Source organism: Salvelinus alpinus, chromosome 14 (assembly GCF_045679555.1).
Source record: "Salvelinus alpinus chromosome 14, SLU_Salpinus.1, whole genome shotgun sequence".
NCBI classification, from domain to species: Eukaryota; Metazoa; Chordata; class Actinopteri; order Salmoniformes; family Salmonidae; genus Salvelinus; species Salvelinus alpinus.
In genome coordinates, this window is record NC_092099.1 from 26,049,023 (window position 1) to 26,063,123 (window position 14,101).

The following is a 14,101-nucleotide window of genomic DNA, read 5'->3' on the forward strand; positions in this document are numbered from 1 at the left end:
GGACCTTTGACACCAGGTGAGTGGTGAGCTAATCAGCAACATTAAATCAGTCATTTAACTACAAGATAGAAAAGAAAACCAGCAGGAATGGAGCCCACAAGAAATGGAGATGCGGTCCCGTGTTGTAAAGACTTGGCTTACACTTCTACAACAGGGCTTTTGTGTTTCAACAGGGCTTTTGTGTTTCAGAGTTAACTGACGCCAAACAACTGATCCAGGATAATGTATTTTGTCACACCCCCTAATGGTTAAGGTTAGGATAGGGAACACTACCCACTATCAGACCTGTGTGTCACACAAAATTACTTCCCCATTGTTTTTGACGAGTCACTGACACTCCATTACTGTGAACATGGGGAAAGGGACCTCAAGCAGTTGTAAATGTGTGTGTGTGTGTTTGTGTGTGTGTGTGCATGCATGCGTATGTGTTATTGTGTGTGTGTGTTTTGCCAGTACATTTGATTGAAGTGTAATTCCAGCAGGCGTATTGTACCTTTTATGAGCCCAGCATGTTTTCTGTCAGAACTGAGGTGCTTTAACGTCAAATAAACAAGGAAGTGGAGATATTTTTCCAAACTGTCATATATACACAGAGGACGAGAGGTTTACGCACACTGAGAAAAAAGAGAGCGAAAAGGGCAAGACAGAGAGAGAACGAGAGGGAAGGAGAGAGGGACAGTGGGAGAGAAAAAGTGCTATTCTATGTTAAATGTAAAAAATTGCTTACTTCCTTGCTCTCTCTCGCTTGCTCTCAAATCTCTCTCTATATCCCTCCTCTATGTCATTAGCCGGGTGCTCTGTATTTATAACCTCCATAAAGTTTTTATGGCCTCAACCATTACATGGAGGTCATACTGACATGCTAACACACGCACGCACGCACGCACACACACACACACACACACACACACACACACACACACACACACACACACACACACACACACACACACACACACACACACACACACACACACACACACACACACACACAGTAGAAATAAATAAATAAACACACAAGCACTCTGACATGCAGAACACACTGTGCTGAACATACCGTACTACAAACGCACCATCACACACACAAGCACGCAAACACACACATTCAAACACACTGGCGTGATGTGGGCGAGGTGATAAAAAGAGATGCAGTGTATCTGTTTCCTATCGGCCTCATACTTATTGAGCTCTGCCGGGGATAAAACACTGGCCATCAATCACTGAGTCAACCTATTAGGAAGCTTGGTTTCCGGGATCACGCCCCTGCCTTGTCCAAAGGAAGGTCGTGTTGGAGGAGTGGTGTATATCTTCCATCTCAGTGAGATAGTAGCTGCTCCCTGTATCCTATCTGTACCACATCGCACAAGAGCAATGACCAGCTTTAGAAATAAACAGCACAGGGGACACAAATCAGACACACACACGCAAAAATAAACATTTCAATGCAGACACGCACACACACACAAACTTATTTGGAGCCGTAGTCTACACAGTGAAAAGCAGTTAGAGAACTCCATTTCTCTAGTTCCTCTATCTGCCTCAATTCATTATTGCACTGTATTCCAGATACATCTGCTCCATCCCTGTCTGTATCTAATGGCCAAGCAGAACTAACCCAGTGACAAGAGCTCAGAATCTCTCCGCTGGCTAAGCAGAACTAACCCTGGGAGTGAATCAGGATACACAGAGAGATATGGAGACAAACACCTACAATGAAACACACCAGATTTTAAACAGGCCTAGAAGAGCTGTGTTAGTAACCAGATCAGGTCATATTACAATGGCAGTATAATACAACATTCTGATTCCTGAGAGAGAGACAGAGAGACAGAGAGAGAGACAGAGAGAGACACAGAGAGAAAGAGACAGAGAGAGAGAGAGAGAGACAGAGACAGAGACAGAGACAGAGACAGAGACAGAGAGAGGAAAATGAAAGAAAATAGATAGAGAGCGAATGGGGGAAATAAAAACGTCACCTTTCCGTCAACCCTAATCAGCACAGTTGACCCAGCAGGGTCCCACAATCCACTGCCTCCTGCCCAGCCAATGGAGAACACACCTGGGCTGCCCCAAGCACAGCGTGCCCTCAACCCTGGAACTCACCCTGCAGCTAGGGCTGACTGAGCACGGGTGTTTGGTCTCCATAAAAAGAGGACTTACGTAAGTGTGTGTTGGTGTGTGTGTGCATATGTCTGCGTGTTTGATACGTGTGTGCAAGCATTCAGATGTGTATGTGTGTATGCAAGCATGTGTGTATGCAAGTGTGTGTTCATTCACGTATGCGGGCCTGTATGTGTGTGTGTCTCCCTGACCTTGGTCCTGGCTCTTTAGCTTTCTGTCGGGAAGGGGCTTAGCAGTGTTTGGCAGGCTGTAAAGTGCTGATCTGGACCAAGATATGCATTACGGGCCAACACTTCAACATCAATTAACACACCAGCAGGAGGTCACAGCACTATAGAGAGACGTGTGTGAGAGAGAGAATCACCTACAACATACAACACAAACGCAAAACAGTAGAATGGAGAAAAGTCAAAAAGCTGAAAAACGCTGCAGGAAGAGGAAGTGATATCCTAAAGAAGTGCACCGCTTCATCCCACCCTCCATCTTACCTGTGACGGTGAGCTCAGTGGTCCTGTGTACCACGAAGCCCCCGAAGGTGACCTCACAGGTGTAGTTGCCGATGTCGTCCTCTTTGACCTCTCTGATGGACAGAGTGTCTCTTCCCTGGAGGATGGAGGCCCGCCACTGCTTAGGACGACACTCCTGGGAGTCACACACACACGAACACACACAATACAACATGGGGTTATAGTGCTATTGACAATGAGACACATGAAATCATCATAACATAGAGAACAGGTTGGACTGTTATGTCATGAACACCAACAACAGCAATGGAGGTTCTGTTGAGGTGGCCTATGCATGATGCCTTTGATTTCTGCATTGGTTACATACTGAATTTGTCAACGCTAAGTGGCTTTGGATAGTGGCATCTATTACAGTTAAGGATATTGGGGAAGAGGAGACCAAACAGAGTCATTATATTATCTAGACAGTAGAGAGGATTGTAAAGAGAGCAGTGGAATGCATAGTGTATCACTGCCAACCAGAGAGAACCCATATGGGAAGAGTTATCCTACTTATTTGATAGAAGTGTATTGCACTGAACTGGATACTCCAGATTCAATATTCTCCGACTGGTAAGGACACGGAATGTCATTTGAAAAGTCTCCACTGGCAAAATAATGTGTTTGTGTGTGTGTGTGGCGTGTATGTGTGTGTGCGTATGTATGTGTGGTTTGTGTGCGTGTGTGTGTACATAGGCAGAGTGTACATAGGCTCCTCACTCCGGGTACTCTCCTCCCTCTCTGGCAGGGACAACTCTGGCTCAGAGGATTCTATTCCACCGTAGCTCGCGGCAACCCTCGGAATTCAATCAGCTCGGCTGCAGAGCAATCCAAATAACTCCAGGTTCCAGCGCTCCCAGTCATTATCCAAGCCTTAATTGAATTCTGGGAAAACCTGGAGGTCGAGTCCGACTGGCTAATCTACCACTGATCTGCCTTTGATTAGTTTGGCCTGGGCCGCTCCCTGGGATGCGCGCTGTGATCCGCAGGCCATGCCTGACCTCAACAGGGGAGAACTCAGGTGAGAAAGGTAACTCGAGAGTCAGATAATAGATATCTTAGGCTAGGAGCATTTAGAGGACACACACACACTTTTTCTCTCTCTGCATGCTGGGAGTGTTTGGTGCATGCTGGGAATTGTATGAGCGAGTGCGAGTGTTGTCTGAAGTTACATCGCCTGTTTTTTCCTTCTTGTTTTACTTTTCTTGGTGGTTTTCCTTTTTCTGTACATGATTAAGGTGATTATTTATCTTATTTATTTGTTGTGGTAGAATTGAGTATATTGTTTTTCTTGTAGAAATTGCCCTGGTGGGGATGGCGACCCACATGGGGACGCCGCCCTGTCACTTCGGCACGGCTTTAAGTGTGTTACTGAAGCTACTGTCACTGTGGAGGAGTTTCTGGTCGCCGTAGGAGAGAAGGTAGGCTATGAGAATGTTTCTTATGCGTCGCGGATGAATGAAGCGGTGGTGTTTTTTCTTAAAGAAATGTTTATTCAAGTTACGCTGCTTTTTTCTCCGTCAACAAGGGTAACGATTTCGAATGTACCACCGTTTATTCCCAATGAGCTATTGGAGAGCGAGTTATTGCGCTTTGGGAAGTTTGCAAGTTCAATTAAGATTGTCCCGTTGGGTTGCAAACACCTGGCTTTGAAACAGGTTATGTCGTTTCAAACACCGGCTCTGAAACAGGTTATGTCGTTTCAAACACCGGCTCTGAAACAGGTTATGTCATTTCAAACACCGGCTCTGAAACAGGTTATGTCGTTTCAAACACCGGCTTTGAAACAGGTTATGTCATTTCAAACACCGGCTCTGAAACAGGTTATGTCGTTTCAAACACCGGCTTTGAAACATGTTACATCATTTCAAACACCCGGCTCTGAAACAGGTTATGTTGTTTCAAACACCCGGCTCTGAAACAGGTTATGTCATTTCAAACACCCGGCTCTGAAACAGGTTATGTTGTTTCAAACACCCAGCTCTGAAACAGGTTATGTCGTTTCAAACACCCGGCTCTGAAACAGGTTATGTTGTTTCAAACACCCAGCTCTGAAACAGGTTATGTCGTTTCAAACACCCGGCTCTGAAACAGGTTATGTTGTTTCAAACACCGGCTCTGAAACAGGTTATGTCGTTTCAAACACCCGGCTCTGAAACAGGTTATGTTGTTTCAAACACCGGCTCTGAAACAGGTTATGTTGTTTCAAACACCCGGCTCTGAAACAGGTTATGTCGTTTCAAATACCGGCTTTGAAACATGTTATATCATTTCAAACACCCGGCTCTGAAACAGGTTATGTTGTTTCAAACACCCGGCTCTGAAACAGGTTATGTCATTTCAAACACCCGGCTCTGAAACAGGTTATGTTGTTTCAAACACCCAGCTCTGAAACAAGTTATGATGTTTCAAACACCCGGCTCTGAAACAGGTTATGTCGTTTCAAACACCCGGCTCTGAAACAGGTTATGTTGTTTCAAACACCTGGCTCTGAAACAGGTTATGTTGTTTCAAACACCCGGCTCTGAAACAGGTTATGTCATTTCAAACACCCGGCTCTGAAACAGGTTATGTTGTTTCAAACACCTGGCTCTGAAACAGGTTATGTTGTTTCAAACACCCGGCTCTGAAACAGGTTATGTCATTTCAAACACCCGGCTCTGAAACAGGTTATGTTGTTTCAAACACCTGGCTCTGAAACAGGTTATGTTGTTTCAAACACCCGGCTCTGAAACAGGTTATGTCGTTTAAAACACCGGCTTTGAAACATGTTGTATTGAGGTTTACAAAAGGGAATTTTGAGTCCTTGAGACAATGGTGGGAGGTTGGAAAGGCCCAAATACAATTGTTTTGTCAACAGTATACTGCTCTGTCTCGTATTGAAGTTAAAGAGACTATCAGAGCCCTTGAACAGGACATCAAATCTATTGAATTGAAGTTGCTCACTCAGAATGACCCCGGACTAGTCATGAACTTACAGGACAAGAAACATGAACTGAGGTCGTTTCTACATGAAAGAGTGTAGGGTGCCTTGATGAGGTCTCGCTTTGCTACCCTCAAAGATATGGATGCTCCTGGTACTTTTTTTTATACCTAGGACAGTCGACATTGCAACGCAAACAGATGGTCTGCCTTCGTCTCCCTGATGGGCAGGTGACCACGGATGACAGTGAGAAGCACCAACATGCCGTGGATTTCTACTCTATAAGGTGGAGGATTGTGATTCTCTTTGTACTGAACAGCTGTTACATGGACTTCCTCAATTGGGCCCTGAGCAGAGAGTTGCTTTGGACTCTGACATTACTCTGCAGGAGCTGTCCACAGCAGTTATGCAGCTCTCATCAGGCCGAGCCCCTGGCATCGATGGTTTACCATCTGAGTTCTATAAGGACTTTCGGGGATCTGTTGGGGGGATTTTTCTGAAGTGGTGTGTGAATCTTTTCATGAGGGTTCTCTTCCTGTTTCCTGTCAATGTGCTGTGCTTTCATTGTTGCCAAAAAAGGGGGATTTGGCTCTTCTAAAAAATTGCCGACCTGTTGCATTGCTGTGCGCAGAATATAAAATTGTATCTAAATGTCTCTCAGACAGGTTGAAAAAGTATCTGGGGCTGTTGATCCACAAGGACCAGTCCTACTGTGTACCTGACCGCTCTATCGTTGATAACTTGTTTCTGATAAGAGATGTTTTAGACATTTGTAAACTTCTTTGGATCAAGAGAAGACCTTTGACCGTGTAGACCACCAGTAGTCATTCAAAACAATGATAGCTTTTGGGTTTGGGGATGGTTTTCTTGTCTTGGATGAGTTTACTGTATACTGGGGCCTCATATATGTAGAAGTCTGGTGGACATTTCTTCCAGGATCATGGCTTTCCGGCTTCAAGTAGCCCAGAAACGGTTGTACTGTGACCATTCTGGCTGGGTCGACGCAACCTATACATTGACGAGGAGAGTGGGCTGTTTGGGCTTAGACAAGCATCTCTTCCTCTTAAAGCTGGAGGGGGGTGATTTGTCTGGCTTGACTCCATTCTATGAGTCTGTTAAACAGGCTTGGAGAGTTAATGTCAAGTGCCGTAAGACCGGCACCCCACCAGGGATGTGGCTTTTGAAGAACCTCTTTTTTACAACACTGCCATCCAGTCCCGTGCTGTGGGTTCAGCCAGCCTATGTCATGCCTGTTAGGTGTGGGGTGTACCAAGCTGGGTCATCTGATGCGGAGTAGGAGCAGATCGTTGGAGGAGCTGGGAGAAAAAGCGGGGTTTTGATCATCTCGCCTACTGAGGAAGGTCGTAGCTGAGGTCTGTAATTCCTTGCCAGTACTTCATCGGCAGTATGAAGGGGTCAAATCGATGAGGTGGGTGGGTGTGTTTGGTCCAGGTGCCTCCCCAAAAGGCTGTTGGCGGTCTTTATATAAACTACCTATTGAAAAGAGGACAGCTGACCTCCAATGGAGGATAATACATGGAGCCATAGCCACCAACATGCATCTGGTACACCTGGATCCTACTGTTGGGGAGGAGTCTGAAACTCTGGCACATCTGTTCTTACAGTGTCCCAGGTTGGTCGGGATGATTGACCTGATTCCTAGCTGGTTCTCAACTCTGGGAGAGGTGTTCTCTTCCCAACAGTTTATATTTGGGCTAAAGTACAGGTTTAGTTGAAGGGTTGTAGTTCGTTTGCTTAATTTTGTGTCAGGGGCAGCTAAATTAGCAATATGGAAGACCTGAAAGAACAGTATTCGGGGACAGGGGTCTGTGGATGGGGTGGGAATGCTGGAGGGGATGTTGGCAGCAAGACTGAGGAATGAGTTTGCCTATTACAAAATGGTTAATAACATGGATCTGTTTATGAGTATATGGTGTATTCAGAGGCTGTTGTGTTTAATTGATGTGTAACTATGGTTTTGTGTGAGTGTTGTCGTGTTGTTTGTTCCCAGACCCAATAAAGGTTATTTAAAACTCTCTCTCTCTCTCTCTCTCTCTCTCTCTCTCTCTCTCTCTCTCTCTCTCTCTCTCTCTCTCTCTCTCTCTCTCTCTCTCTCTCTCTCTCTCTCTCTCTCTCTCTCTCTCTCTCTCTCTCTCTCTCTCTCTCTCTCTCTCTCTATTTTCCGCAGGGCAAAGTGAACTATAATATAAAAAGGTTCTCTCCTCATGAGTGTGTGAATAATGAATCCCATCTTTGTGAAAGCCCTCTGTTCCTCTGTCTCTGTATTCATGTACTGTGTGTTTCTCCTAAGATGACCTCTGCACTGCAGACAGGTGTCGTGTAATTCTCCTATTATTAACAAATCCCACATGCATAATCTGACCCAGGCCCCCACGGACACAGCTTTTACATTGCATAGAAACAACTAGGAAGTGATCTGAAAACAAAGCAATGAGGCACCATCTTCACCAAGTTAAATCAGACACACACACACACACACACACACACACACACACACACACACACACACACACACACACACACACACACACACACACACACACACACACACACACACACACACACACACACACACACACACACACACACACACACATCTCTCACCTTAAACCAGATGATATGGGGGTCTTTCCCAGGTTCTATGTAGTCCTCTATGTCTGGACAGGTGATGTCTTTGCTCTTGCTGAGTTCGGCCTTCTCCATATGTCTCATGTCAGAGTTGTAGCAGAGGTCTGTGTCGTTCTCAGCCACGTGGAGGGACATGGACACCTTCATACAGTAGGTTGAATTCCTGGAACACACCAGCACAACCAACAGGTCACTGACAAGATTCAGACCATAAGAGAAAATGCATAGTCACAACTCTTCCTATTCCTGATTTACATTAGCTTTCTTTTTTCTCTCTCTGACTGTATGTTTTACCTCCTCTTCTCCTGTCCTCATTCCTTCCACACGCACACAAACACAGGCAAAACACACATGCACACACACATTGTCGGAGATAGTGCTAACGACGTGTTCATCAGCTTACTGAACCAATGACTCAGGCTCACGACCACTATTGAAATAATGGAGGGCCATGCAGCCTGCCCTGAGAGACAGAAGGAGTGGAAGAACCTGCTTAGTCATCACAGTGATGTAATAGCCCTCTGACAGCAGAGGAGCAAGCCCGTGGCATTGAAATACTGAAGGCTGGGTCTAAATACAGTCAAATGCTGAAGGTTAGGTCTAAATATAGTCAAATGCTGAAGGCTGGGTCTAAATACAGTCAAATGCTGAAAGTTGGGTCTAAATACAGTCAAATGCTGAAGGCTGGGTCTAAATACAGTCAAATGCTGAAGGTTAGGTCTAAATATAGTCAAATGCTGAAGGCTGGGTCTAAATACAGTCAAATGCTGAAGGTTAGGTCTAAATATAGTCAAATGCTGAAGGCTGGGTCTAAATACAGTCAAATGCTGAAAGTTGGGTCTAAATACAGTCAAATGCTGAAGGCTGGGTCTAAATACAGTCAAATGCTGAAAGTTGGGTCTAACTAGAGTCAAATGCCGAAGGCTGGGTCTAAATACAGTTAAATGCTGAAGGTTAGGTCTAAATACAGTCAAATGCTGAAGGCTGGGTCTAAATACAGTCAAATGCTAAAGGCTGGGTCTAAATACAGTCAAATGCTGAAGGCTGGGTCTAAATACAGTCAAATGCTGAAGGCTGAGACTAAATACAGTCAAATGCTGAAGGTAGGGTCTAAATACAGTCAAATGCTGAAGGCTGGGTCTAAATACAGTCAAATGCTGAAGGCTGGGTCTAAATACAGTCAAATGCTGAAGGCTGGGTCTAAATACAGTCAAATGCTGAAGACTGAGTCTAAATACAGTCAAATGCTGAAGGCTGGGTCTAAATACAGTCAAATGCTGAAGGCTGGGTCTAAATACAGTCAAATGCTGAAGGCTGGGTCTAAATACAGTCACATGCTGAAGGCTGGGTCTAAATACAGTCAAATGCTGAAGGCTGGGTCTAAATACAGTCAAATTACTTCATTTTCTCGTCTACTTTCCTTCAATATGAGTCATTTGAGAAAGCCAGTGGCATGACTGAAAAATAGGCTCATTGTCTGTAGCGGATGGCTAAGTGACGTCATCTCTTCAGATATACGGTACCATTCAAAAGTTTGGACACACCTACTCATTCCAGGGTTTTTCTTTATTTTTACTATTTTCTACATTGTAGAATAATAGTGAAGACATCAAAACTATGAAATAACACATATGGAATCATGTTGTAATCAAAAAAGTGTTAAACAAATAAAAATATATTTTATATTTGAGATTCTTCAAAGTAGCCAACCTTTGACTTGATGACAGCTTTGCACACTCTTGGCATTCTCTCAACCAGCTTCACCTGGAATGCTTTTCCAACAGTCTTGAAGGAGTTCCCACATATGCTGAGCACTTGTTGCCATTCCCAACACCACCGCCCCCATCTCTCTGCCTTGTGTGACCTGTGTAGCATATGGGGCTTACTTTCGTTACATTAACTTTACTGCTGGCCAGATGCTTCCTTTCAAGCTACATGGCAGGCTTTCATATTATATAGTCAAGTTATGGAAGTAATAAGAGAATCCCCTCTCCCATAGAAACACCTGACCTCCAGACCATAAAACACACACAGCTGAGGCTGTCAGACACTGCACCAGGCTACTAGAGATATAGCCAACAGGCTGGCTGGGAGGCTCTCTTACTGTGGGACGGAGCTAACTGTGAATAGGGTAAAGTAGGATTGGACTGGAAACCGTAACCAGATGTTAGATAATGCAATGACCGTGTTATTTTAAATGTTTTTATTTCGCCTAAACACACACGCACACACACGCACACGTACACGTACACGTACACATACACGTACACCCGCCTAAGAGCTTCGGAGGTGTAAATGTTGACATGATGAGGGAGATTATCAGAGATGACCTCGTAGCGGAGGCGACACCTGAGCCAATCAGATGGATGGAGTCCCAGGGGAACCAATGAGGGAGCTCTCTACTTGTTAAATATTGAAACTAGGGGATCACTGCGGGATTGTGGGACATTTTTTGTGGTGTTTGATTGATGGACTGTCGGGTCGACAATTCGTCCAAACTTTCAAAAACTGTTTCACTCCAACACAGCAAGCTTTAGTCTCCAACTCGCATTAGCTTCCATTCCCCACACATTAGTATCCCTCACATATGTTCGTTCTCAGAGTAATCACAACAGGAAAACACACACGCAGACCACTGAGAGATACAGGCTCATTTGAGAGGTGGTGAATTCATTCAGTGGGAGACACGTGCATGGACTACAGAGGTGGAGGGAGGGAGATTGTTTAGAGGAGAGAAAACACTGGAGGTGACAGCTTTACATTTACATTAAGTGGGGATGGAGAGAAAGAAAAAGAGAAAGGGGGAGAGAGGAAGAGAGATAGAGAGAGGGGGTAGAGGGAGAAAGCGAGATAGAAAGAGGGGGTAGAGGGAGAAAGCGAGATAGAAAGAGGGGGTAGAGGGAGAAACAGAAACAATGAGAGAGAAAGAGAAAGGGGGAGAGAGGAAGAGAGATAGAGAGAGGGGGTAGAGGGAGAAAGCGAGATAGAAAGAGGGGGTAGAGGGAGAAACAGAAACAAGGAGAGAAAAAGAGAGAGGGGGAGAGAGAGGAAGAGAGATAGAGAGAGGGGGTAGAGAGAGAAAGCGAGATAGAGAGAGGGGGTAGAGGGAGAAACAGAAACAAGGAGAGAAAAAGAGAGAGGGGGAGACAGAGGAAGAGAGATAGAGAGAGGGTGTAGAGAGAGAAACAGAAACAAGGAGAGATTGTTATGTAGATTAAGTCACCTTCACACATACACTGATGGGAAAAATTTGGTTCCAGACAGCAAAGGAGAAAAGGGACTAACACACACGCACACGCACGCACGCACGCACGCACAAACACACACACACACACACACACACACCATATCTTCTTCAGGGAAAAACATCTGGAGGGTTTCAATGCTAAGCTGTACTTTCTCCACTGAAGGATTGATCTATATTTAGATATAGCCAACTCTATGTAGCAGCATCCTCCAATGCACCACAATATCGTAAGACTATCTACACCCTCCAAACAGTTCATAATAACCAGTCAAACTTCAAGTGAATGGTTGAAAATATGACTAGACTTCAACAATACGATCAGCAATCACTGAGAAAAACCAGGAGACAAAAACAAATGATGTAATGTGGGGATATCGACTGTACAAGCAGCAACGGACTCCTTTCTGTCTTTCTCTCTCCCCCTCTCCCCCTCTCACACTCTCTCTCCCCCTCTCCCCCTCTCTCTCACTCTCTCTCTCTCTCTCTCTCTCTCTCTCTCTCTCTCTCTCTCTCTCTCTCTCTCTCTCTCTCTCTCTCTCTCTCTCTCTCACACACACACACACACACACACACACACACACACACACACACACACACACACACACACACACACACACACACACACACTCTCTCTCTATTTTCCCAGCAGAGATGCTTGGTGGAAGTGTTTGGTTCATGTGTGCTAAAATTTGCGACTCAGAAGCTTACCCTCCAACAAAAAGAGAATTGATTTAAGCTCAGTGGCAAATCTCCAAAGTGCGTCTCTGATTAGGTTACTGGAGAACTCTTGAATCCCACCGTGAATAACATCTGAATACATGAAGCCTTTTAACACTTTAAAACACTGGAGAACATTTCCTAATGCATGTGATCTGCTTGTCTAGTGTCATACACATAGACAGATGTAGACGACGTTCTCAGTGCGCTGGCCATAGAAATGATTTTTAAAGTAATGGTCAAGTCTTAGAGAGGGAGAGAGTGAAGGAGAGAGAAGGAGGGAGAGAAGGAGGGAGAGAGTATTATGTTGCCTCCAGGCCTATGAGAAACATCCACTTCAGACCCTCTCGACAGAACAACAAAAACACAACCCCTTTGATTCTGACTCAGCCGGAGAAAGAAGGGGGGAAGAGATCATGAGAGAGAACGAGTGCGAGTGAGAAAGAGTTGGAAAGAGAGACTCAGCAATCAATATCACAGAGGAGTATGCACGGTTAAAAGTAGAGGGATGGAATAAAGGAGGAAGGGGGCATGTAGCTAAAAGAGTAAATAATCCCTAGTTTCCCTAGTTTGTCCCTCGTGTCTTACCGTAGCTCTAGTATCCCTACTGTTCCTCCTATCTTACCGTAGCACGCAGGAGTAGACTGGAGCAGTAGAGCACAGTTTGTCCCTCATGTCTTACCGTAGAACGCAGGAGTAGAGGCCCACGTCCTGGAGGTCGGCCGGTCTGAACCAGATGGCGTCCTCCTCCTTGCTCATGCGCACGCCGTTGAAGGAGATGGGCTCCTCGAAGTCTCCGTGGCCCAGGCCAGTGCTGCGGTACCACATGAGGCTGAGGCCCACGCTCTGAGCCTGGCTGTAGTTGGCCCGGATGTAGCCGTAGAACAGGGCACACTTCAGCCTCACCGGCTCTCCCTGCAGCACACGGTACTTCAGGTAATCCACTGACCAGTCTGTACAGAGGTCAACTATGGAGAGACAGAGAGAGAGAGAGAGAGAGAAAGAGAGAAAGAAAGAAAGAGAGAGAGAAACAGTATGTTATATTCTACTGAGTTAGCTATCCTCAAGACAGAGGAGAGAGAGTTAAATTCTTCTTTGTAGACAAGTCCGTACAGCTGTCAGCTATGGGGAGGGGTGGGTTACACATGTTTCTATCCTACCATCATTAGCCCCCTCCTCCTCACTCAGTAAACATGGAAACAAAACAACAATGTTGTGAACTGAGCGAGAGAATATTACATCTGGGAAAACAGATTTCAGCTGAATTTCATCAGTGTGGCCTTGGTGGATGCTAAATCGGTGTGTGTGTGTATTTCCGTCTGTGCCACTTTCAGTTCGTATTCTCTCATCTTCTCTCCTCCATTTCCATCCTTCTCACAAACGTTTAAACCCAGAAAGGTGTATGGAAGCAACTGTGAGGGTCAAATATCTCCATCAGTGATGTCCGGACTAGAGGTCGACCGATTAATCGGAAAGGCCGATTAATTAGGGCCGATTTCAAGTTTTCATAACAAACAGAAATCTGTATTTTTTTACACCTTTATTTAACTAGGCACGTCAGTTAAGAACACATTCTTATTTTCAATGATGGCTTAGGAACGGTGGGTTAACTGCCTTGTTCAGGGGCAGAATGACAGATTTTTACCTTGTCAGCTCGGGGATTCAATCTTGCAACCTTACGGTTAACTAGTCCAACGCTCTAACCACCTGCCTCTCATTGCACTCCACGAGGAGCCTGCCTGTTACGCGAATGCAGTAAGAAGCCAAGGTAAGTTGCTAGCTAGCATTAAACTTATCTTATAAAAAACAATCAATCAATCATAATCACTAGTTAACTACACATGGTTGATGATATTACTAGTTTATCTAGCGTGTCCTGCGTTGCATATAATCGATGCGGTGCGCATTCGCGAAAATGGTACCTAACCATAAACATCA

At 45.1% G+C, this 14,101-nt stretch overlaps 1 protein-coding gene across 5 annotated transcripts in view; it reads right to left on the reverse strand.

Annotated features, from left to right (window-relative positions):
* Positions 1-14,101, reverse strand: part of LOC139538660 (interleukin-1 receptor accessory protein-like 1) — a 366,089-nt gene that overhangs the window by 169,542 nt on the left and 182,446 nt on the right. For all 5 annotated transcript variants that reach the window (XM_071340975.1, XM_071340973.1, XM_071340977.1 and 2 more), the window contains exons 3-5: positions 12,846-13,131; positions 8,176-8,362; positions 2,610-2,763 (exon numbers count right to left, since the gene is read on the reverse strand). In XM_071340975.1, coding sequence (XP_071197076.1) covers positions 2,610-2,763; positions 8,176-8,362; positions 12,846-13,131 — 627 coding nt within the window. The remainder of the gene's footprint in view (positions 1-2,609; positions 2,764-8,175; positions 8,363-12,845; positions 13,132-14,101) is intronic.